Raw genomic sequence first — 24,987 nt, 5'->3', positions numbered from 1 at the left:
GTGCAGTGAGGTGTTAAGTTTAAAAAAGTGTGTGTCTTTAAATGTTGCGACTTCCTCCAAGCTTTCCGCTAAAACCAGAAGGAGGGCGAGACGAGAAACACCAACAATAACACCAGCACTGAACATGACTTTTCTGTATATCTGTCAGAAATGATGCTGCAAGTGGAGATTAAAACTTTAACATAGTCTGTTCAGAGCGAAGAGCTTTTTCTGCTCAGATGTGTTGGTACTCCCAGGATGTCCTCGAAGTTTTACTCCAAACGACTGCTGTCACGAAAAGCAAAATATACCATAAATCCTCGAACAGACAAAGAAGAACGGAAACAGAAGGAGGTGGACCTCTGTGAGTCTGAACAAGATGTCGAGAATCATCAGATGCTGCCTCAAACACAGCAAGAAGGTAAACTAATAATGTGAATTTGTGCCCTTTATTATTAGATTTTTAAACTAAGTTTATTCTTTTAGTGCAAGTTTCTTTTTATCAGTTATTGAAAGAAAGAAAAAAAGAAAGACTTTAAATTATCTGTGTCAGTATGAAAACAGTCGCTGTGGTTCGTTTAACATGGAGGAGCAACACAAACAGACCTGAAAGGAGAGACTGCTGCAGGACATTACTCTGTTTTTAAAATATAAAATGATAAATTATCAAGTAAATAAAAAACTAACTAAAAGACTAGCAGTCCAATAAAATACTTCTACAAAGAAAAGCCAATAAAATGGGAACTAGTGGAATAAGCAGCCCTTTCATTTTGTTGGATCTGTGTTTTTTGTTTACTTTTTGGTACTCTGTTAGTTTCATGGTCCTGTTTCCCCTCATCTTCCTGCAGCTCCCTTTATCCTTGTGTGTGGGATTAATTAATACTCTGATTTCTGCTTTTGTAGGACAACAGACTCTGAGTCGACGTGCAGCTAAGATCAGGGTTGTCAGAAGAGCAGCACTGTGGAAAAGAGTGCTGTGCATCGTGGTGACAGCTGGGCTCATCCTCCTAACCACATCCTGTAAGAGAAAATGTGACACCTCGCACAAGATTAGATGCTGTACTTTATAGTCAAACCAGAAGAGCTCTTTATGAAACACCAGTGATATGCTTCCCACCGAAGTATTGAGGTATAAAAAAAAGAAAAAGTATCCTTAAATGAAAGATCCAGTTTCTACTGTTTGCAGATTATTTTAATTGCTTTATGATTTTGAAAGTACTTAAAAAAACAGTAGTAGAACAACCTAAAGAAGGGGTTTCCACCCTCTTTAGTCAATTTAAACTCAATTCTTTTATTTTCTTCATCTTCATTTGTGTATTGTTTTACATTTCATACCATAAGCATTAACAATATTTACTGTTAAGATCTTGTGAGTTAAATTCAGCAGACAGAGAGTGTTATCAATTTCTGACTTTACCCATGAGGAAGATTTTAGTTATGGGAACATAGAAACCCACCCTTTTTCAATTGTAGGGTACTATGCACATAAAAATGATCTGGTCTACAACAGATCATTTCTTTTCTTTCCTGATATGTAAAACCCTAAAAATGAAGGAAGATATTTATTTGCCCAGGATTGTAATTACAGTATTCAATGACACACTTGTTATGTTTTGGTCCATTAGTGTCTTTGCAACTTGGCATAGAAAACAACAGATACAGCCAGAAACAGACAAGTCAAGGTAATAATGGTTTTAAACCTAACAAACACAACTATTTCAAACATTAAACATTTCAGAAAAAAACATTGTTATATGGCTTTAATGATATTTTATTCTCATGGCACAGCAGTCAACAGAAGTCAGGAACAGAGCAACTACGAAATGCTGAATAAAAATTCCAGCCAATTAAAGGATGAAGCACAGGTGCTCAACGACAAGAATGAAGATGAGAAAAGCTTGAACGCAATCTGGAAACAAGAAAACTGTATGTAGAAAAGTATTTTAAATGACAGCAGGAACAGTTGATAAGCAGATAGAAAGATTGTTGAGAATTTTGTTACTATGCTTAATAAGTAAATGCAAAATGTTAATTGACTCAACACTATTCTCTGTTTTGGTCCTTTAGTCTCTGTGGAAATCGACAAATTGAACAACAGCTACAATCAGCTGCTGGCTGAACCTGCAGGTAAGAACAGTTTTAAACCTAAAGCAAGAACCCATGCAAACTTAAAACATGTTACCAAAAATATGGTTGTGTTTTTTAATGATTATTCATTTAATTTTATTCTCATGACATGGCAGTCAACACCAGTGAGCTACAGAGCAGCTTTGAAATACTGAATAAAAATCAGAGTGTGTTAAAGGATGAAGCCCAGATGCTGAAGGACCAGAATGAAGGTGAGAAAAGCTTGGAAACGGTGTGTTAAACAGTATTTAAATTATTGGAAGTACAGCTAATCAGAAGGTTAAAAGAGTGTTGGTAAGCTTTGACTATTGAGAATGATTTTTACTTGATAATTAAACAAATGATATTAATAGGTGACAGCTATACTAAGGTTTTATTTTTTTAATCATAAGAATTGCAGGGATCACCCCTATAAATTTACATATTGCAGTATTTTTATCCATTTTTCAAATGGGCTGCATGTGACAACAGCATAATGAGACTCTTAAAATTTAGGCTTTTGGTTTTGGTGTGCCACCTCAAGATTATAATCTTCTTTCTGGATAACCCTGGGACATAATCATATGCCCTTTGTATGTCTCCCAGTTATAGCTGCAATTTCTTTAAATATGAGACTAACATGGTAAATAAATGGTAAATGGCTTGCCACCGAGCCCTCTGACTGCCACCAGGAGGCAAGGAAGGTGAAGTGTCTTGCCCAAGGACACAACTACTGAGACAGACAGAGCGGGAGCTTGAACCTGCAACCCTCTGGTTACAGGACGGACCCCTACCTCCTGAGCCACTGCCGACTCACTCACTGTTATTCTACCCTTTGTTAGCAATTATTCTGACTCCTTTAACTATGCCCACAAGGTGATTTAAATATATCTGTCAGCACAAACTTATTGTCTGTTTTGGTCCTTTTGTCTCTTTAGAAATCAGCAAAAAGAACAACAGCTTCAATCATCTCCAGGCCAAAGTTTTAGGTAAGAACAGCTTTAAACCTAAAGAGCAAAAAGCCAAATCAAACTTTAAACACGTCACCAGAAAATATTATGGCTATTTATTGACTAAGCATTTTATGTTCCCTTATGACACTGCAGTCAACACCAGTCAGCTACAGAGCAGCTTCGACACGTTGAATCAAAATCACAGCCAGATAAAGACTGACGCTGGCCAACAGATTCTAAAGGATGAGAACAATGGTAAGAAAACAAACTACAAATGAGAAAACAGTATGTTAAACAGTGTATTACTGTAGGTATAGTTGATCAGCATATTGAAAGAGTGTTAAAATAAATTCACAACGTAAATTCATATTGTTGATTACCACAAATTCTCTGCTCTTCAGTTTCTTTCTGAATCAGCAAACAACAACAACTACTACTACTACTGACCATACATTTATTTAGGACAGGTTTAAAACTAACCTTACCATAAAATCTTGTTATACTGTTTCATTAATGAATCATTTCCTTTTTATTCTGTAGACACAACGGTCAACACCAGTCTTCTACAGAGCAGATATGAAATACTGACTAAAAACCCCAGCCAAGTAAAAGATGAAGTCGAGATACTGAAGAACAATAACACAGGTGAGAAAAGCTTGGAAACAAGAAAGAAAGGCAACGGTATGTTAGTGTGAATGCAGCTAATCAGCCAATTAAAACTGTGTTGGCATTTTTAAAATACACATATGAGGTAAAATAAATATGTTAATTATAACAAACTTAACAGCAGCTATAGTCAGCGGCTGGCCAATGTTATCGGTAAGTAAGCCAATTCAAACTGTAAACATGTCAGCAAAAAATGTTGTGTTTTAATGATTAACCATGTCATATGATTTTTATGGTACATCAGTCAACACCAGTCTTCTACAGAGCAATGATGGAGTTTTAAATCAATCTGACAACCAGTTAAAGATTGAAGCACAGATGCTGAAGGATGAAAATCAAGGTGGAGATTGAAAGACTGTTGGTAATTTTGGACTGTACCTACAAGGTGCATTAAATATCTTGATTAACCCAAACTTATGGTCTGTTTTGGTCCTTTAGTTACTTTGGAAATCAGCAAACTGAGCAACAGCTACAGTCAGCTATTTGCTAAACTTTTAGGTAAGAGAGAATTTTAACCTAAGAAGAAAAAAAACAAAACAAACTTTAAAAATTATTCCATCAAAATACTCATATGGTTTTAATGATTATTTACTTCATGTTACTCTTAAGAAATGGCAGTCAACACCAGTCAGCTACAGAGGAGCTATGAAACACTGAATAAAAACCACAGCTTGTTAAAGGATGAAGTGCAGATGCTGAAGGACAAGGACAAAGGTAAGAAAAGCTTGAAAACAAACTGGAAACAAGAAAGAAAGTATGTTCAAATTACTCTGAGTGCAGCTAAAGCCTCTTTACACTGGATTAAGTCCTCTTTAGGCTCTTCATGACCTTTAGAATGAGTCTGGATTGTGTCACATTTCGACAACCTCCTACAATGTGAAGGCGATAAGGATGCTGCTGTGGTCTTCGACTCACCAAATAGATTTTTTTTCTTGCCGTTTCCCATTTCTCTCAATCCATCTCCTCTGCCCTCACCATGCTCTACATACCAGCAGCACACCACCACAAAGATCCCACCACATAAGTACACCACTGCACCATGCCCAGGGCTCTGTACGACACTTTTTGACCACATCAAACAAAGCTATGCCCAAGAAGATCATAGCACATGAGGCGAGAGTGGGCTGTACCGTGACCTTCACAATAAATGACATCCCTACTTTGATGTAAAAAAAATAATCAGCCAGCACATTACTGGTCTTTGTAGAGACTTAATGAGGGTATGACACATGTATTCAGAAAACAGTGGATTATTCACATGTGATAGATCTAGGGTTGTTTAGAGGCAAACTTTCAGATGGTTTGTTGTCATGGTGGGAGCATATCAGGGTCCTGGTTGGAGCATGAGCAGCGTATCTATTACAGGATTATGTGTGCATCAGCCTTGAATGATCATGGAAAACATAAAGCAGGACTACAAGGGACAGAAAGGTTAGTCTTTTAACAGTCCAGTAGGGTCTGTATTATAGCAGAAAATGATTTCAACAGAAGAAGCTCTTTGGACTTGTAGCTAAAACCATAAAATATTATTTTGATTGTACTACTTTGAAATTGTATCTTTAGCTTTTATAAAGTTTGAGATTGGGAAACTTCATGAGAAGATTTGAATGGATTAATAAATAGTGAGGAGTGTTTTCTACTTTAATCGCATGAAAAAACCTTGCAGCATGCTGTCGGGCAGCTACAATGCTGAAGCACCTTAGATGTTGGTGGCACATGAGTATCGTCTCCCCCAACGTGTACTTGGGCTTACTCCCACTGCCATCAAAGAGCTGTGCCCAACACCACCCAAACAAAGCTGCTGCTTCACACAGCAAAAAATCTGCACAATGGCAATGTTATGGCACATTTTTATGACCTTTTGAAGCATATGCCTAGAGGCAGTGATGCAAGTGCTGGCAGTCCTGCAAAAAGCAATATTAATGGTGCCAGTGCTGCAGAACATGTGAGGTCGTGTTGAGGGAACTCCTCTGGAGGGAGAGCACCCCTGATGACTTCCCAGAAGACATAATGGAAGGCGATTCCACTTCCAAACATTACCCTATTCCATCTCCTCCATCTCCTTACTGTGATTGCAGGGGATTACATTTCTTTTGATTTTAATGAAAAAATTAATTGCATAGGAATTTTCAAGATACAGATCACCTGTTTCAACAAATTAAATTTGTTTTTAAATGCTTGACTGTATTCTCCAGTTTTATTAAAGTTCAAAAGCATGCCTACACAGCGCCACCGTGGTCCCCGCACTCCACCCAGGACCATGAGCCGCTGCCACCAGGATAATAAACCATTTCAACCTAGCTACAGAACTTTTGGGCTTGCTCTAAATTAACAAGGATCTTCCACGCTTTATCACATGTAACGGTGAGCCGACTGAAGACTTTGCAAAGAGCCTCCACATTCTGGGGGATTTTTATGCTGTACCAGGGGTTTTATCCAGTGTAAAGAGGGTTTAATCAGCTGATTGAAAGAGTGTTGGCACTTTTTGACTATAGTCATGATAAATTAAATATGTTTAACACAAACCTATTCTCTGTTTTGGTCCCCTAGTCTTTAGGGAAATCAGTAAACTGAACACCAGCTATATTGAACTACTGGACAGACTTTTAGGTGAGAAGCAAAAACTTGATTCAAATGTTTAACATCTTACATGAAAATCTTGTTTTGTTTTAACCAGTTTATGTTAAACTTAAGGCATGGCGACCAACACCAGTCAGCTACAGAGCAGCTATGAAATATTACATAAAAATCACAACCAGTTAAAGGATGAAGCACAGATGATGAAGGACAAAAATGAAGGTGAAGACTGCTGACAATTTTACACTTTACTTACAAGGTAAATTAAAGATGTTGATTAACCTGAACTTATTCTCTGTTTTTGTCTTTTAGCCTCTTTGGAAATCAGCAAACTGAACAACAGCTACAGTCAGCTACTTGCTAAACTTTTGGGTAAGAGAGACTTTGAACCTAATAAAGCAAAAATCCTAAATAAACTTTAAAAACATTCCATCAACAATGCTGTTATATTGTTTTAATGATTAATCATTTCATGTTACTCTTAAGAAATGACAGTCAACTCCAGCCAGCTACAGAGCAGCTATGAAAAACTGAATAAAAATTACAACACTTTAAAGAAAGATGTCCAGAGGTTAAAGAACAAAAACAAAGGTGAGAAAAATGTAAAAATGGTTGAATGAACAGTGTGTTAAATCCATGTGGGTACTGTAAATCAGCAGATGTAAAGCATTTGAACATTTTTGAGTAAATTGAATTAAATATTTTGATTTCCACAAACTTATTCTGCTGTTTTTTGTCCTTTAGATTCTTTGAAAATCGACAAACTAAACAGCAGCTACAGTCATTTACTGGCCACTCTTTTAGGCAAGTACAAAAGTTTGATTCCACTTTAGATATTACACAAAAACGTTTTATTGGCTAACCATTTAATTTCATTCTTAAGACTTGGCAGTCAACACCAGTGAGCTACAGAGCAGCTATGAAACACTGACTAAAAATCACAGCCTGTTAAAGGATGAAGTGCAGACGCTGAAGGACAAGAATGAAGGTAAGAAAACCATGAAAAAAATGCAAACTGTTGCCACAGGTAATTGATCGCAGAAAACACAAAAATAGATATAACTCATGAGCTAAAATTGGATGTAGTCGTGACTGAGAATCATCCCCATCATGTCCTCTGAGTGCTGAAAGTGTGAGATCTTGTAATATCTTGTAAGATTGATTGCAATGTTTTTTTTCCTTCTCTATTTAATCAAAATGGTCATGAGATGATTTACATTTCTTCAATGAATGATAGGCATTCTAGTAAATATGAAGTTAGCAAAGTGAATGACAGCTACGGTTAACTACTGAACAAACTCTCAAGTAACTATGTCCACTTACAAGGTTCAAAAAAGGAAAAGGGAAAGCATGACTCAATCTTTACTTGTTTTCCCCAAAGTACATTTTATTATTTTATTGATTGGCTATTTCATATTTTGAAGCTATGGCGGTCAACATGAGTCAGCTACAGAGCAGCTTTGAAACATTGAAGAATGCAGTCCAGATGCTGAGGGACCTGCATGATGGTGAGAAAGGATCAAAGACACAATGGAAAATAGAAAACCTTTTATATTCAGTTCTAAACTGTCTTTATTTTTACTAATTAAATATTTGTTTTACTTAATCACCTGCTCTTACAAATAAGAATGATGCAAATAAGACAGAAACTGTATATAAGTTAACAAAAGTAAAGAGTAATTAAAAAGAAGTTTTAACAGTACTGATTGATAACAACAAGTAATGTGTCCCTAAAACTCTGGTTTTATATTCAGACATGTGCCACAGAGGATGGACGAGTTTCAGAGACCACTGTTACTTTAAATCCACTGAGAGTAAAACTTGGCCTGAAGCCAGAGAAGACTGTCAAAACAGAGGAGCTGACCTGGTCATCGTTAACAGTGAAGATGAGAAGGTGGGTTTGTTTGTTTGTTTGATCCAGTTTATCTGGTTTGTGGTACTAATCGATGAATTGTTTTCAGGTTCTGAATGCATTCATTCTAAAAACAATCTATGCAACGGTGTAACCAATGCTGTGGAGAGCTGCTCGTTTAATTATCACCCATGATGATCGAGTATTTGCCCAAGTCAGACTCTGTGTGTGTGTGTGTGCATACATGTGTGTGTTTGTCTGCCTGTCTGTTAGCAAAATATGTAATGAATTATGGGATGATTTTAATGAAATTCTCATAAGTAAAAAGTGGATGCACCTGCACATCTACAGCTGATTCCCTTTTTGGGGTCAACCCAATTCAAAATGGCCACCACTGGTAATCAGTCTTACATGGCTTTGACTGAGCTAAAGTTTGGTGTGGTTGTAGCTAAAAGTCATCTCCACTGTATACTTTGAGCTCTAACAAATTTAGCAAGATCTTTGTTAAAACTTTGGCATAAAAGGCATCAGTAATATGAATCGTCACTTTTATTTGATTGTGTTCAACATTCTTTTCTTATTCAGCAGTGTTTTCTGGTTATAATTACAGCAACAGGAATAAATAATAACTTATATGGATTCTTTTTACACTAATAGGTGTGTTAAGTTAATATTTTGTCAAAAGTCACCTTGTCTTAGTTGATGTTTTTAGAAGCAAAATCAGACATATTTAAAAGGCCTGGCATGCCTTAAAGGAATACATATTGTCCTCTGCTTTTCAAGCAAAAGATCTGAACTAAATTCATCTTTCTACACTGAAACATGTCTGTTTTGGTCAAATCTTGAAAAAAAATATTACATACTATCTCACTCAACCTTGTAGCTACTGCCACACCACAGTTTAGCTCAATATTTAGAAAACTGATTGAACTACAGCCAGTTTTGTGTTTTCCACGGTTGATTACCTGAGACAGCATCTTGAATTGGGTTGATGGACATCCAAATATTACTTTAAGAGTTTTGTTACAATCCAAAAAAAGTTTATAAGATATCCCAGTAACGGACAATCAAACAAACACATATACACACACATCCCGACAAAGACAATTATACGATTTATGTATATTTTAAATATGCTCAATAAGCCCTTTTTTCAAAAAGAAAAGCATCATTAGCTCTTTATTTTCCCATAGTCTGACTTTAAAGAAAATTACAACACCTGAAAACAGTTAAAGAAACCTTTTCTTTCTCTTTTGTCTTTCATCAACTAGACATTTCTAATTGAACTGACTGCCCGTCAAGAGATGTGGATTGGTCTTAGATTACAAATGATAGAAAAGACAAAGAAACCTGAGTGGAGATGGTTGGATGGAACCGTGCCTTCAAAAGAGTGAGTATAGTTTCACATTTTTATTTATCTTTTTTATATATCTTTTTACTTGACATTTATTTCATTAGTTGTTTTATGCATTCTCTTTGTGCTCTCAAAGCAAAAAACAACCCAAAACAAAACAACTGAAAATAACAGAAAAAAAGAGGAAATGTATTTCTAAAAAATATTTAATTCAGGTTTAAGCTCAGCTGAAGCGTTATCTGTTTTCCACAGTTTCTTCCCAAGACAAAAACCAAAATCATATGAGGTCTACGCAGTGTGCTGTAATATATTTAAACGATGGACATCAAAGGGCAGTTTATATTTACATTACTGGGTCTGTGAGAAATAATTTTCCTTTTTCACTGAAGACCAAAAGATGTGAAGTGTGAGAATATATTTTTGGTAAAATGGGACATGAACTGAGAAATGTCTCAAACACAGTTGAGTTTTTTAAAAACTCCTTTTTTCTGCATTAAAGAACAATTCTCCTGGAGTCTGAGCTTTGTGGCAACTCAGGAGCAGATGTCAGAAATCATCAACCCAAAACTACTTTTATATATGTTTTTTATGAACTGAATACAAATATATATATATATAAATGTGTATCTGTAACTTGTGTTTACTTTGATTTATTAAGTTTCTGAGTCTGTTGTTGTGAAATCTGTACAGAATATACAAATAAATGTGCTCTAACTACATTTGTGTCAAAATTCTGCTTTGTCAAGCTTGCAGTACACAGTGTGCACAAATAGAGTGATGGGAAAAAACACATTTAAGCATTAAATTGACAAAAAAAAAACACAAAAAAAACGTGCACATATATTCAAGAAATGGCATCATTTTAATCACATATGCTCACTGTGATGTGAAATATTTATGTTGCTTTAACACAGTGCTGCTACTTCCTACAAGAAGAAAGTCCGGACAGGAAGTAGTACCATCAACTTCTGACTATATCTATCAAACATGAAGATTTATTTACTTCAAACCAGATTTGTCAAAAGATTAAGTTGAAAAAAGGAAAAGGCAGAGAGGGAAAGGAAGAAAGGGAGGTGAATATTTATGAATCTGCAGACAGTGTTGATGATAATCACACAGGTTTAGTCACATTAGAGATGAGTAAAATAAGATGAGGTTATGTTTTTTGTTCAGTTTTTTTCTTTTCTGACTGAACTGATCAACTAACAACTTTTTCTTATCCTGATAGATTCACATTAACTTTGTAACATTGCCCTTATGCTGTTACTTTGATTGGGTGGAGAATTGTGAGGCAGCAACATTTCCAGGAGCAGCTGTGGCTCAGGAGAAGGAGCGGCCATCTGCCAACTGGAGAGTTGGTGGTTCGTGCTGAAGTGTCCTTGAGCAAGGCACTGACCCCCAGGCTTCCCCCAAACCATGAACTGATGTGTGTGTGTGTGTGTGTGTGTGAATGGGTCAATGTGACTTGTAGTGTAACAATGCTCTGACTTGTCAGGAAGACTGGAGAAGACTTTATATGAATAAAGTGCATTTACTATTCCTTAAGCAGTTATGTTGCATGAGGCAGTCATGCACAATGAAGGGAACTGCAACCCGTGCACAGTAGAGTATGTAAACCTAGCCATTTACAGTTGTCTTATCCTTACCATGTATTGTCACATATCAACATAACTCTGAGAATTGGCTCTAGCCCTAACAATAGCTTTGCAACTTTTAACAATATTTATTTGCAAGGAGTAAAACAACAAAATGACTGTTTCACAGTTTTATACGGACCCAATCTGTTACCATATTGAGTTTTCAAAAGTGTAAACTATCAGATCTCAGAAATACTGTGCCACTTTTCTGGTTTTACTTCTTCTATCTTCTCTGTTTCTGACTCAGAAAGGCACAGGTGATGAAGTCTGGTCAAAGGCTCACAATGTTGACAGATTTTACAGTGAGGAATAGAAGCATCAATGAGGATTAAAGACTTTTAAAAAGTCTGACAAAGATAAGCTCTCTATTACTGGTCTGTGAGGAAGCTTGATACCATTTCATAAAAAGGGCAATACCTAGGTTAGATAGAGACATATCACTTCCTTTTACTTCATCCTTTATGCACTGAATTCTGAATATAAAGGAAGTGAAACAGCACATACTTAGTTACGGTTGAGGACAGAAAAGAATGTGATTAATCGACGTGGCAGCATGTCCTACAAGGACCATAACACCTGACCTTAAGTCAGCGTTTGTACCAGTCTGATCTTTAAAATGTTCCAAAAAAAAGAGCAGACTCTGGAAGAGCCATGGTTGTGAGACTGAAAACCAGCTTGTTACACTGTTTGGTTTCAAGCAAGTCCTGTGTGTTTAGTGTTGTGTAAAATGAAAGTCGAAGCAGCAGGTTTTTCTGTCTGCTTAGATAATGTGATTGTAACAAAACTGGCCTTGGCTTTTGTTTGTTCCTGGTAAAATAGTCTTCTATTTTTTGCTTGTTTAGAAATATATTCAAATAAATCAAGAAGTTCAACAAAAAAAGGGCTTCTGAATTAAGTAAAACTATGTTATATATATTTTTTTTGTGCAAATAGGTTTAGCCTAATCTAAAGAGTTGTCATATACTTATCACTGAAAGTAGTTTTTTGTCTTAATATCTGAGATATTTATTTCTATTAAAGCTGAATCATGGACTTGTGCAATTTGTGTTTTGTTAAGTTTTGTTTTATGTGTCAGTTTTGTCTTTGTATATGCTTGCTTATGGGTTTATCTACACTCCATGAAACTCTATCATGTTTTCTATACTGTGATTTACAGTATAATTTTTTTGTTTGTTTTATCAGATTAACCAGCATTTTGTCTAATGTCTAATTTTGTTATCAAACTTTTCTTTGAGATTATGCATCTTTTGTTTCTCATACGAAATATGAAATAGAGAATTTATGCCTAAAACAATACATCTAAAACAACATTTAGAATATAATATAAACTAAACTTTAACATATGGGAACGTTTGTGGCTGAGCTGCCATCTGCATAAATAATTAAAAATGATAGTGACACTCAAAAAAATGCCTTTAAGATGTGATATGTGATCGAGGCACAACTGTTTGGAGTAAAATTCACTCAAATAAACAAAATTAACTACTATAATCTCACTAAAACAACAACAACACAGAAGTAACTACAGGTAAGAGGAAAATATTCAGCATCTACATCAATTTTTAGATTTGATACAGAATTTAACAGATTTCTTCATCTTTTATCCACACAGCAGTGGCTAAAAAACAAACAAACAAAATAAACTAGGACTTACCACTGGGCCTGGCTCTCCACGGTCGCCTCTGGCTCCTCTGATTCCAGGGCCTCCCTGTTAGAAAACAAAACCCGGGCATTAGACACATAAGATCAGTACATTTTAACACTAAAGGATGTTTTCTGTTTTTTGAACAGAATAATAGATGATTTTATAATGCACAAAGTTGGGAAATAGCTGAGACAGAACAAATAAAATGGGTCAAATCAAAACAGACATGACTCAAAACGTGAACATTTAAGTTAGGGGTAACTGCTGGAATCTCCTAAGGAAATGTTCTGGCAGGTTCTGTGTGTTTGTGGGGCTCACTGGTACTCCAGGGGGACCTGGGGGGCCTTTGCTCTCCTGTGTGCAGGTGCAGGCTTTGGGCAAGGCCGGGCAGTCTACCTCCTTCCTCTGAATGATGGAGGCGAGATGCAGACAACAACAACAACAAAAAGAAGAACAATGTGATAAAGAAATGGCATAAAATGTGATGGAGTACAAGAAAAAGTGAAGGGATGAAATTAAATGTTAATCTAAAACACATTAATGTCAATAAACTTATACTAAAAGTATTTTTGAAATCAATTAACTGTTGAGACGTTATCTACATTTACAACTAAGTTTGCAAAAACTGTGGAGATTCAGCAGAGGACCTTTAGTTGTCACATAAATTAATGCTTTAAACATACCAGGTCAGCTTTTTTTTTTGCTTTAAACTATTCGTATTTGTGACAATGCATTTTGTGTGCAGACAAATGAGTAAAATGAAGAGACAAGAAGATTTGACCTCACCAGACCAGGAAGTTCACAGCACTTGTCTCTGGTGGCCCATGAAGTGCTGCAGATGATGTCAAAGTTCTGCAGCTGGAACTGCAGGATGAGGAAAGAAATGAAATGTTACAAAAACAAACACAGCATAATATGAATATTTGTAATAATATGCATGATGTGTGTGATAAACAAAGAAAGTACAGATCATTTCACATCAGACTCTTTACTCTTGCTTTAATTTATTTGGAAAACAAGGGAAAAAAATCACAAGTAGTGAAATTCAACATTACATATTTCATATTTTAATTTAAATTACTTTGTTTTTATTCTGTTTCTCAAACATAAAAATTCCCAATTAAAGATAATTGGAAAACTTCATTCTTTAAATGATTAAACTTATTGTGATCCTAGTTTATACCTTAATAGCTATGAAGAAAATAATGTCATATATTTACAATCTTTTCTTTATAAGAGGTTTGAAACACAACTAAAAACTCAAAGCTTTTAGTGTTGTTGTGTAAATATTTTTTAAAAATCAGCCGTCTTTCAGCCTTCACTGGTTGCTAAAATTAACTTTATTTTTATTGTCTATGTGGCTTATCTGTGAAGTTGTCTTGATAATGTTTATAAGTATCCAATCAACAGTAAAGAATAAAAATTAAAACAGCAGCAGCTGCATTATCGACCTCTCAGTGGTGTCTAGGCTCACATCTGTTTGTTTTCTAATTCAACATTCATTTTCTTGGCAGCTCATTCTCAGGGCCTCACAGAAAAGTGGCTGATGAAGAAAAAAATAATCATGAAAATAAGGCTAAATTTGAAAAAGAAGTCAGTGTCAAAGACTTTTCTTTAAATGGTGAAGTAAGCACTCAAAATGACTAAAAAATGACATTAATGAACCCACTACCATGGCAGATAATCAGATTCTATAATTCGTGGGATTATCAGCCTGAAGAAGCCAATCAGAAGAACGGTGATGGTGACTGTGAGGACGACAGACAGGAGACAAATCATGAACTCTGTGCTCATGTGGTGTTTAAAGACCCTTAAAACTGAGTTAAAGTTGGTAATCCAGCAGTAATTTATCTTCTTATTTCTTTTAAATCTATTAGAAGAACTTTACTGAAACTTGGTGGCGCACTCACAGAAAACTGCAAATCAAATTTATCTTTGCAGCTTTTATTTACTATTTTAGTTTTTTTCTGACAGAAATGTGGACCCTATAGTGCCTGAGTGTGTGTTCATATAAATGTGTGTGTGTGTGTGTGTGTGTGTGTGTGTGTGTGTGTGTGTGTGTGTGTGTTATTCACCGGCGCAGAGCTGTCCTTGTTCGCTCTGGAGCGAACCATCCGGCCCAGAACTTCCACTCCATCAGTGGTGATGTTTCCCGCTGCGTTGATGCTTTTCTCTGCCACCATTTTGCAGTCGATAAACACTTTGGCATTTGTTTTGCTGATTGCAATGTGAAGCTGCATAAAATAAATATAAAACAAACAAACAAAATCACTCTAATGTCATTAAAGCTGTTTTTTTTTACCCCTGCCTTTGTGTTTAAATACTTTGTTATAACTCTCAATCCTGTTGACTGTTGATCAGTTTTTCTTTTGTTCTGATATATTAAAATGCATCAAGTATAAATGTTGCATAAAACAGAGGCAGCTAAAAGGCCCTTCGTGCTGCAGGAGAACAGCTCCCTCTGCCTGTGTGAAGCTGCAAACCCCTTCAACAGATTCCCTTTAAAACCTGAAAACACACCAAGGGATGATGCTCAGAGAAGAGACACAGATAATCCGCTGCACTTCATTTTCTCATCCTATTTCATGCATTTGAAAGGGATAAACGTTTTAACATGAAATTAAAGTCTTAGTTTCTGCCAGAGGAAATGTTCTAAAACTGGCTTTCCATTAATGTTCTTACATTAAGAAAACCGAACACGTTTATAGTTCCACTGGATCTGGATTCAGGACATAAATTGAGAGATAATGAAGCTAAAAATGATCCCAACATGTTGTGCTTCTATTAATAGTTACAGATGAAGGTATTGCTCTCTGCATCGTTGACAGACAAGTGCTGAACTGTGACACAAATGAAACTCATTCAGTCTGAGCTGAGTGGCTCTGAACCGTTAACCCCTGAGCTGCTGGGGACGATTCTGCTTCACTGGAGTCAAACACACGTTACCAACAACCCAAACTTCCTTCATCATACTTTAAAATATGTGTGATAAATTACAACAGTGAACTAAGCTGACATATGGGAGTCACATCTCTGTAATTGTAGAAAATTATTAAATATCTCACTGTGAATTCTGATAAATTATTTGAGTTAACTTAAAAATGAGGGCAGTGTGTTAAACATTTCATTGGGACTCACTGAATGTCTTGTAATAAAGACAGAGCCCTTCAATTACTTCAACTTTTATTAAGTTTTTAATTAAAAAAGCCTTTAATTCTAATTCTTATTGTTAGCAGAATGATTTGCCATATTTCTGTAAGCTATAAGCAATTCAGCTATTCAGCCCATCTGTTATTCTTCTTGGTTTATTACTATCATTTTATTAGAGAAACTGCTAAAACCAGCCTTTACTATCATGGTTATGAATATATAAATATTGATTTCTGTGTGATTTTTAGTCAGAGCTTCAAAGAGCTGCTGCAAAGAGAGCAAAGAGAGGTTGGAGACCCCTGACCAACACAGACCACCGGCCTGATGAAGGTCGATCACGTGACTCCAGCTTCCAAATGTTTTTAGGCAGATTCAGCCGAATGCTGCAGCTCAGGATTTTATATCAATATATCTGCAAAACTACCAGGTTAAAATCTTTCAAACTGCATTGTTGGATAAAGTGAAAGATAACTTTTTATGTTTGATTTCATAGTTTGGAATGAAAACAATTAAGCTGCAATAGAACATATTTTTCACTTTTTATTCTTATATATTTATTTTCACTCTTAGATTTTTTTAAGCTCTTGTAAGAGCTTAGAGCAAAAATAAATGATAAAAGCATCTTTCTTTTGTTTATGATTTCATTTTTGAAAGAAGAAGTCTTTCTAGTGAGGATCCTTTGATGGTTAAAGTCCACAGAAATTGTCTTTATATTACAGCAACTATAATCCTGAAACACTTCAGCCCTGTGAGTCATTTTCATGGTGCCCTGTGAACAAAACATTTAAGCTAAAGGGAAGAAAAGTAATATACAAATGTTGTTCTGAAGGAGTAGTGGCGATTTTACAGGTGGGTAACTCTGATTGGCTGGAGGATGGTAATTATTATCCTCTCAACTCTGACACAGCAGTCCCTTTACCATCTCCAGCATAAGATGTTGCTAGGCAACAGCTTCTCCTTTCAACAGAAAGGGTAAGCTGAAGCCGGGCCTATTGAAAACAGGCATCAAAAGCCTTTTTTACCATAAATATACAGCTTTTAAACAAACAGACTTATCAAAGCGACAACAAAAGCCACGACTCTAATGTGCTGCATGATGAGAGCTGAAGAAGCAAAAGTTGAGACATTTGGAGCTGCAGCCTATCAGCAGGCAGAGTGTAAACATCCGATGACAGCACAAAGGTGTGATGATTAAAAACTATAGTTTCTGCATGAAATTGAATTGTGCAGCCTGTTTCTTCTGTGTGGGGGAGTGCAGACGTGTGGACGTGCTTCAAAAGGCCACTGGGGTGAAACAAGTGAAAAACATATATTTTATATTTATGATTTACTGCTTTCTTTCTGTGTTGGCTCAAAGCTGTTTTGCAAAGGATAATGGCCAAGTCGGAATGCGACTTTCTGAACTTGTAAGAGCTTGGTGCAACCTTTCTCCCAATGAGGACACAGTTGGAAAGCTCGAAGAATGCCAAAACTCCAGATGGAAGGCTGTGCTTTAAACCTCCTCTGCTGCATCTGCTGTATGCCCACGTGTGTGGATGTTGGTAAATCCATACTTATGTATACGCATACTGGCAGTGCAGAATTTCTGAAACTTGCATGAAATCCTGTTGAATGCGTGGAGCATGAAGGAAATCCCACCTTATCAGAGAATACAGCTTGCTGAGGAACATTTCCACCCTCTTAAATATTTCTAAAAGTCACCTTTTCAGGAACTGTAAAAAAAAATTACATTTGAGAAGAAGTAAATTTCTGTAACTTAGAGGAGTCCTTCAAGGTATGTTAAGGTAAGAAAAGTATGAGATTAAGTCAATTATCTCACGAGTTATGTCTCCTAATCCCACATCGAGCAGACCTTCACAGGAGTCACTTTGACTTATCAGAAGCTGCCGGTCCTCTAGGAATATGAAACCCGATCCACTTCATTCAGACTCACACACAGACCGAGCAGAACAAAAAGTGAAAAGGTAAGCAGGATAAACTCTGCTGACAGTGAGCAGACAGAAATGACTGTAGATCAGCCAGCGGGTCCCACAGAACTTATGCGTGACAATAACAAAGTGTGACGGCGAGCAGGTTCAGGCTTGGGGCATGAGCCCGAGAGCACTCAAACCTCAACAGGACTTTGGATAAAAATAGATAAATACAAAGCAGAAGAGAGAGCGAGAGAGAGAGAAGGTACAGATCAATGAGCTAATTCACTGTTGACCAAATGGATCGATAAAAGCATAAGCGAGTCCTCCTTCAGTTTGTCAACTAAATCAGTGGGTCAGACAGTCCATCTGTCAATAAAACGCAGGTTATGAGTCACAGAAAATGTGTCACATTTTTCAGTCTGCAACTACTTTATATTGCACTTATCATCTGGGAATAGAAGGAATAAATACTGTAATAAACTGCAGCAGCATATGTTTTATTTATCTCCATAATAACTTTAGAAATGCACCTTCATTTGTCTGTTTCATCTCAGCACTGATGACTAAACATCTCCCTCTGCACCTCTTTGCTGTAGAAAGGCTTTTATTAGTGAACTTTCTCACACTTAATCACAGCTGTGCTACATAAGCAACGACTTTTATAAAAGCAAAGAACAAAAACTGAAGCTAACAGGTATAAATGGTGCTTCTACTAAAAACTCTAGACCAGCGGTTTCAAAGTTGGGGTTGCAAACCCATTGTGGATCATAAAACTCCAACTAAGGGGTCTTGAGATGTTCTGCAGAAGTCTAAATAAATATAATTTAATTTCCAACTGCATATTTAGCCATTATTGTTAAAAAAACAGAGGTAAAAAAGGTAGTTGTAAATGAATAAAATGAATATAAAAGTTAACAAGGCTTTTTGATAAACTTATTATAGATGTTTGTATACTTCAAGCAGCAATACTCAGGGTCATGAGTCTCTGTAATTTTCATTTTAAGGGTTAAAAGTAAAAAGGTTATGTAAAATCTACATTATGTATGCACCCCAGCATCCTGCTCAACTTTTTCATATTCATGTACAAATGAATATTTATTAGAGTCTGACAGAACACCTATAAGTCAATACAAGAAGAGTTAAAGAGTCAAACCAAAAAGGTCTGGTGTGATTCTGACCTTATGGAAGCTGCCAAAGAAGAGCTTTTTGATTTCTGGCTCTTCAAAGGTGACTGTCTGAAAGTCTCCCTTGTAATCATTGTTGAAGAACGTCAGTGTTTTTCCCCCATCTGCAGGAAGACACAAAAACTACAAGTCAAGAAAATGCAACTGAAAACACAAAATATATATATATAAAATAATCAAATGCATACAATTTTTCTCTCTAAATTGGTTTGTAATTACAGAAAATATGTAGAAACACAAGAGTGACATTGCTTGTTTCCACACTTACTGTCCAGGATGACTCCAGTCAGCGGATCGTTGTCCTTGTTGCGGATCTCCCAGAGTGCAAAGGGCTCCTCTGGAGTATCGGGCAGCAGTCTGAACAGCAGAGTGATGGTGTAGTCAGAGGGAAGTCCCTCAGGATGGATGAACCTATCAGTCAGAAGGGGAACAAAAGATCCAGGTAAACTTTGTGAACCCTTGTCAGTGATTTTAGAGTGAGTCATGTGTTCTCAGCTAAACATATCAAAGCTGATCTTTTTCCTTCCCAGAAGCCATTAGCTGCCCTTTTAGCTCACTTCTACAAACTTCTCTCATCTGTGAGGCCTCTGACTCTGTCAGCAAGGAAATATAAAGTAGCAATGGTGCATACGTAGTTTTTAAAAAAGAAAATCAATCGGTATACCTGGTTGGCTGAGCCAGCAGAGCATCGCTGTGCAGATGGAAACAGGGGAAAGTATTAAAAGTGCCAGGAACCATGGAAACACCGGAGATGCTGTTGTATCGATTGTCAACGAGCCCAAACAGCTCCATCATACGGAAACCTGAAGACAGATGGTGGGAGGGCACGCCTCGTTAACATTCTGTAAAACCATCCAAACAACAACGAGAGGTGATATTTATTGTTGACAGTTTAGTTCATTTTAAATGTGAGAAACCAACTGTTAATCCAATTGTAATGTTAGACTTGAACTGAAAGTCTGTCTCATCTTCTAACTTCATTTTAGTTCTGTCAGAGTTTATGTGAGCATGCAATACTAACAACATTATACAAAACATAATGTGCCAAACAGGTCCCCTGTATTTTAAAGAGGCTGTTTAAAGCAGCACAGCTTGTTGATTTTGTTATTTGATTCCGAGGCATGCCTTTATAACCCTATTTATGAAACTAGACAACAGAGGACTCGCACACAAACTAATGTTGCTGAACTCATTTGTGTAACAAAGTAGGTTATTTTGCTTTGATATCTATGCTGCAGCGAGATTACATGACAATAAGCAGCATAAATAGATGCCAAATATGCATTCGGTCTGATTAAAGGTCCCAAAGATGAGGACACAGAGATCCAAATATGCTGCAAAATTCTTCATGCCCTCATAATATCTGTGGGAAACTGTGCATAAAAAGTATGAAACTGTTTATATATGAGTTTTTCCTTCAGATTGCTTCATGCTTTCTTATATTCAGAAATATCTAAACACATTCTAAAAGAATTGGAGTAAAGAAACAAGCTCAGACCTGGAGTCGTACTGCCACTCATTGGTATTGACGGACAAGCTGGTGAAGACAAAAAGATGTTTTAACACCGCAACTAAAAAATACACATTAGTGTTTTACATCTACAGTAATTTTATCCTGAAAGAGCTGAAGCTTTATTCTGACAGTCACTCACTGGCAGTCGCAGCCTCGCACACAAAGGTCACCAGCTTCTCCTCGATCCTCTGGAAGGCGTCCAGGTCGTCCACAAAGAAGACATGTCTGTCGCTTGGCTTGCTGGCAATGCTCACCAACTCCCCGTAGTCGGCATCGGCGAAACCGATGGCAAACACGATGTAACCTTTACAGGAAAATACAGAAAGCAGAATCAACAACTATGGTTCCTGCAAGAAAATCATGTCGGAGGTTTCTTGGGTTTAGTTCTGGAGGTTTCAAATGCAGATGAAATGTAGAAAATCTGATAACAGTGAAAAAAACATCTAAAAAAATTGACCTTTTTTCCTAAATTCACATTATAATTTTCTGGTATAAGCCACAAACACCAGAATTCTGACCTTCCATCTGCATCTCTTTGGAAACTTTATTGACGTCATCCTGGGATCGACCATCGGTAAGAACCACGAGGACGTTGGGGATTCCCCTCCTGACACCTCCCTCAGCTGTGAAGATGTTTTCCTTCACATGCTGAATGGCTCGACCTGATGGAACAGATGGAACCATCAATCAAACCCAACAACAAATCAGAAAACAGCGATATGTTAGGATTTCTGTCCATTTTAATTTACATATATTTACACAATATAAGGTTCTTAGAAGTTAAACACACACATACTTTGAGTTTATAGGAGTAAACAACAAGAATAGCTGAGTTATTTGTTGTTTATTTGTAGAAACACAAAGACAAATTTTATTTTCAGGTAGATGTTTTGTGAATTATTTTAGAAATCGTAAAATTAGATCAGACAGTAAAATTTGCATCACACATTTAAATAACTTCCATGGCTAATAGAGGATTGCAGATTATGGATGACTGTAAATAAACACATCACTGCCTCAAAGGATTCCTTTTTTTGCCAGAAGATGAACCTTCCCCACGTGCCAGTGTTGCCCCGAGGCTGTAGGATTTTAATTTGGCGCCGTTGAAATTGCTATGTCTCCAGTATTTTTTGCAGCAGCCTTTGGAGATCCGGATGCTGCTGCTGACTTTTTCTTTACTGGAAAACCTGACGCAGAACATGCAATGAGTCGCTGCAGAAGTTTACTTAAAGAATAAGGCTGTTATTGGCAGCTTAATTGCAGGTTTCCTGCTGGATAATTTGATTTAAAAGTGGAACATTTAGGACGTTGACAGGCGATGATGTTTGATGCCTGACACCTTGATGTAAATAAAAATCAAAAAGAGCTGCATCAAAGTGGCCCAGTGGGGAATTTTTTGTGTTCTGTCCATCCAAGCTGTCAGGAGCAGATAGAAGTGTTTGTGCAGGAGTCAAGGGACCAGTTTCTAATCTGATAACAGGCTCAGAAACACAAAGACACTGTGCTTGAGGGCTGGATCAAGAGAAAAGACAACACTGAAGACATTAAATTTACGTAAAGAAGTAAACACCTCACAGCACTGCACTTTATGGCTGCTTAAAAATATCATGTTACAAAAGTAATTCAAGTGATAATTAAATTAAAAGCAAAATATATTGTTTTCTGTTTAATAATATGTGGGCGTTGAGGTTTTTATTGTGACAAAAAAATGCTTCTTTCAGTCTTGGTCATAATCTAATACATTTGCTGTCAACAGAGAGGAGACAGTGTCATCATCTTTAATATTTCAACAACAGAATGAGATGACACCACGCTGTCAAACAAATCCACTCATCAAATATTCCTCTGACCTTTGGGACCGTCTGGAAACCGGCCTGCCTCTGCAGCGCTCACAGTGAAAGCACAATAAGTCCCCGAGCTGTGGCTTCTTGATAAAAATCGAAGATCCGGTCTGTACACTGTGACACGGGCAGAGGGACAATTCCTCCCCAGAAGTGACGCTTTAACAAATCTGTCCTCTGCAAACTCATCTCAGGAGGAGAAACTGATTGTGCTGCTTTGTAAACACTGATTAATGACTATAATTCCAGCTGCTTCTCCAAAGACTTGTTTTTTTTATTACCTACACACCTCTGTGCTCTTATGGTACACACATTCAGACCATATAGATTTCACGAATACATTAAAACAAACAAACAGGTGAGAAAATGTCTGACATAATAACTGAATTAACTTTATATCTGCGAGGGCTCAGAAAGTACTGTGAATGTATTTAAAATGCCGGGAGCGAAAATGTGTCTACATCAGGCGGCGCATTTGTCAAACACGTGTACGTGTAAGCTTTTTTAAAAATGTTTCTCTGTTGAAAAGTTTGGATCCTTTCTGCCTCCGTCACAGCAGCTGTACACATTTGTTTTTGTGGCATACATCACAGGACAGCCTACCTGCTGCGTGCATGCAGCACCAACCTGTCTTTGTGTTTCCTCCCTTGTAGGTAATCTTGTTGATGGCTTCCAGCAGCCGCTCCTTGTTGCTGTACGAGTTCAGCTTGAACTCAGTCCGGGCGTCGTCACTGAACTGGGCAATGGCCACCTTTCAAAGCAAAATAACTATTAGTTTCAGATAAATCCAAGCATTATAGGAAGAAAATTTGTATTTCAATGTAATATAATGTAAAAAGGCTAAAATGCAGCCATTGCTGCCAAAATAAATTGCTGATGAAGAGCTCCTTCATTACTCCATTTCTCCTGCTATAGAGTACACGATGAGCTGCCACTGCACTAAACACAAATAAAATACTAATGTTCCCCAGGCCAAGTGCAGTTTGTAGCATATTTCTAAAAACAATACTGCTTTAAAGCTTGTGTACTTTTTTCTGTTCAGTTCTTTTGGCACGTCTGCACTGCGCCTGACTGTCAATAAGCTGTCACTCAAGCAGAGGAGTGGGGGAACTCTTAACACCAAAGCCCGGTCCACACCAAGACAAAAATGGAACAAACTAAACTCTTTTTGCATTTGCTTTTTTCCTGTTTGTGCTGTAGTGACATGCAGTAGAAAACACAAAAATCAGTTGTGCTTGTAAGCTGTTTTTCTCTGCAGCTTTGTCCTGACACTTCTTTGTCATTAGTGTCAAAGCTTTGGATAGATTACTGTCGTAAAAATGGTTTAAAAACGTCAAATAAAAACAAGCCACTGTCCCAAAGCTACTGCCAGAGGAGTTTAGACACATCAGACATGCTAATTTGCTAAACTGGATTTCTAAGTGTTGTTAATGTCAGCGTTATCCCCACCTGCTGGTGCAGTTTGGTTATCTTGTACAGAAAGGAAGATTTGTAATCATATCTACACCTAGATTTTTATTTTTGTTTTAAATGAGGTGATAATTATCCGTGTGAGAAGTGTCAGGAGAGATTTAGTCGAGGATCAAGAATTTTAAAAACAAATTAAAAAGCTTAAAACGTTGTGTTTTGGATGAAGAGCCCCTTTTTCTCTAGTTACCTGTGTGCCGTCTGGGCCGATCCGGTCCAGAGCTCCGACGGTGCTGTACAGGAAACGGATGATCTTCAGGAAGTTCTCATCACCGATGCTCCAGGAGCCATCAACCAGGAAGACCAGGTCGGCTTTGGCTGCCTTACAAACTGCTCAGGAAAAACAAAAAGTGGAGGAAAAACATGACAACGCTAATATTTCCATAGGTTTTCATTAAAGTGAGTTCATACTTTTGTAATTATGAAGCTGCATATGAGCAAAATATGGACTTTATCATGATATGGGCCTAAGCAGGAAAATGTTCATCATATCACAGCTCTGCAGAAAAAAGCTGCAATTTCAGTAAACATTGATCAATATTTATCATTCTTATTAATTTTCAAAGAATAATGATAGTGAAAAATAATCAAAAACACCGTTTAGACACCAACATTGATACAGATGAATTATAAATCAAATTTAAGGGGATTTAAAGTACCATGTCTGATTCTGAAAGGAAAAAAAAAACTGTTTTGAATGGACTTTAAAGGTGCTGTAAAAATAATAAAACCCCAAATTTGAAAGTCTAAAGCTGATTGAATCAAAATTTAATTGTCTTTCTTTGGCACCGAGACATTAAACAGAAGAAGTCTTCATGGTTTTGATGATCTTGTGTTTTATCTTAATGAGATTAAAACTATCTTCTCAGATAATCTGGTCACATTCCAGTTGAACTTCTGATGTCTCCGGTCTGTGTGTAAAAATGTTCAATAAGTGACAGGGTGAATGAAACACAAAATAAATTGTTTCCTTTTATTATTATTATTAAATGGCTGCTCTTTCCCACCACAGCTGCTTGTTAGCTGATTGAATTAACTGATAAGTCGTGCAGCTGCCAGTGTTTGTGCTCTCTCTGTTAGAATCTGCTCGACTCCATGCATTTTAGATGGGAACTAATGAAGCTTTAGCTTATTCAGGTCAGGTCCGATT

At 36.9% G+C, this 24,987-nt stretch overlaps 2 protein-coding genes across 11 annotated transcripts in view; one reads left to right on the top strand and one right to left on the bottom strand.

The window, feature by feature from the left end:
* LOC108246367 (collagen alpha-1(XIV) chain) overlaps nt 1–24,987 on the bottom strand; it is a 142,477-nt gene that overhangs the window by 23,051 nt on the left and 94,439 nt on the right. For all 6 annotated transcript variants that reach the window (XM_017433865.3, XM_017433866.3, XM_017433869.3 and 3 more), the window contains 12 exons: nt 24,028–24,167; nt 22,998–23,121; nt 21,048–21,191; nt 20,669–20,833; nt 20,515–20,553; nt 19,681–19,819; nt 19,285–19,427; nt 19,011–19,120; nt 14,845–15,003; nt 13,556–13,633; nt 13,088–13,174; nt 12,779–12,832 (listed from right to left, as the gene is read on the bottom strand). In XM_017433865.3, coding sequence (XP_017289354.1) covers nt 12,779–12,832; nt 13,088–13,174; nt 13,556–13,633; nt 14,845–15,003; nt 19,011–19,120; nt 19,285–19,427; nt 19,681–19,819; nt 20,515–20,553; nt 20,669–20,833; nt 21,048–21,191; nt 22,998–23,121; nt 24,028–24,167 — 1,382 coding nt within the window. The remainder of the gene's footprint in view (nt 1–12,778; nt 12,833–13,087; nt 13,175–13,555; nt 13,634–14,844; nt 15,004–19,010; nt 19,121–19,284; nt 19,428–19,680; nt 19,820–20,514; nt 20,554–20,668; nt 20,834–21,047; nt 21,192–22,997; nt 23,122–24,027; nt 24,168–24,987) is intronic.
* On the top strand, nt 91–10,204 carry LOC108246369 (C-type lectin domain family 4 member M). 5 transcript variants are annotated; one of them, XM_017433871.3, is made up of 22 exons: nt 91–400; nt 883–999; nt 1,605–1,661; nt 1,771–1,905; nt 2,047–2,106; nt 2,223–2,318; nt 3,024–3,074; nt 3,192–3,293; nt 3,579–3,683; nt 3,949–4,044; nt 4,143–4,202; nt 4,314–4,418; nt 6,255–6,314; nt 6,399–6,503; nt 6,594–6,653; nt 6,768–6,872; nt 7,026–7,085; nt 7,165–7,269; nt 7,706–7,789; nt 8,036–8,175; nt 9,405–9,523; nt 9,740–10,204. In XM_017433871.3, exons 1-22 carry the CDS (start codon nt 238–240, stop codon nt 9,855–9,857), a joined length of 2,103 nt encoding a protein of 700 aa, XP_017289360.1. In that variant the 5' UTR covers nt 91–237; the 3' UTR covers nt 9,858–10,204. The 5 variants fall into 5 exon arrangements, with proteins under 5 accessions (XP_017289360.1, XP_024865794.1, XP_037831764.1 ...); XM_017433870.3 differs by having other exon boundaries at nt 92–400; nt 1,768–1,905; XM_025010026.2 differs by lacking the exon at nt 6,255–6,314 and having other exon boundaries at nt 1,768–1,905; nt 4,314–4,323; nt 6,409–6,503.

Source organism: Kryptolebias marmoratus, linkage group LG5 (genome assembly GCF_001649575.2).
Source record: "Kryptolebias marmoratus isolate JLee-2015 linkage group LG5, ASM164957v2, whole genome shotgun sequence".
NCBI lineage: Eukaryota > Metazoa > Chordata > Actinopteri > Cyprinodontiformes > Rivulidae > Kryptolebias > Kryptolebias marmoratus.
The sequence above is the reverse complement of the archived record's forward strand: the minus strand, read 5'-3'. Positions and strand labels throughout refer to the sequence as shown.

Bases quoted from the DNA above. Each gene is read 5' to 3' on its own strand.
- LOC108246369 (XM_017433870.3), top strand. From the start codon at position 238: ATGTCCTCGAAGTTTTACTCCAAACGACTGCTGTCACGAAAAGCAAAA. The intron at 401-882 runs GTAAACTAATAA...CTGCTTTTGTAG, and splicing joins GCCTCAAACACAGCAAGAAG to GACAACAGACTCTGAGTCGA. The intron at 6,504-6,593 runs GTGAAGACTGCT...TTTGTCTTTTAG, and splicing joins GATGAAGGACAAAAATGAAG to CCTCTTTGGAAATCAGCAAA.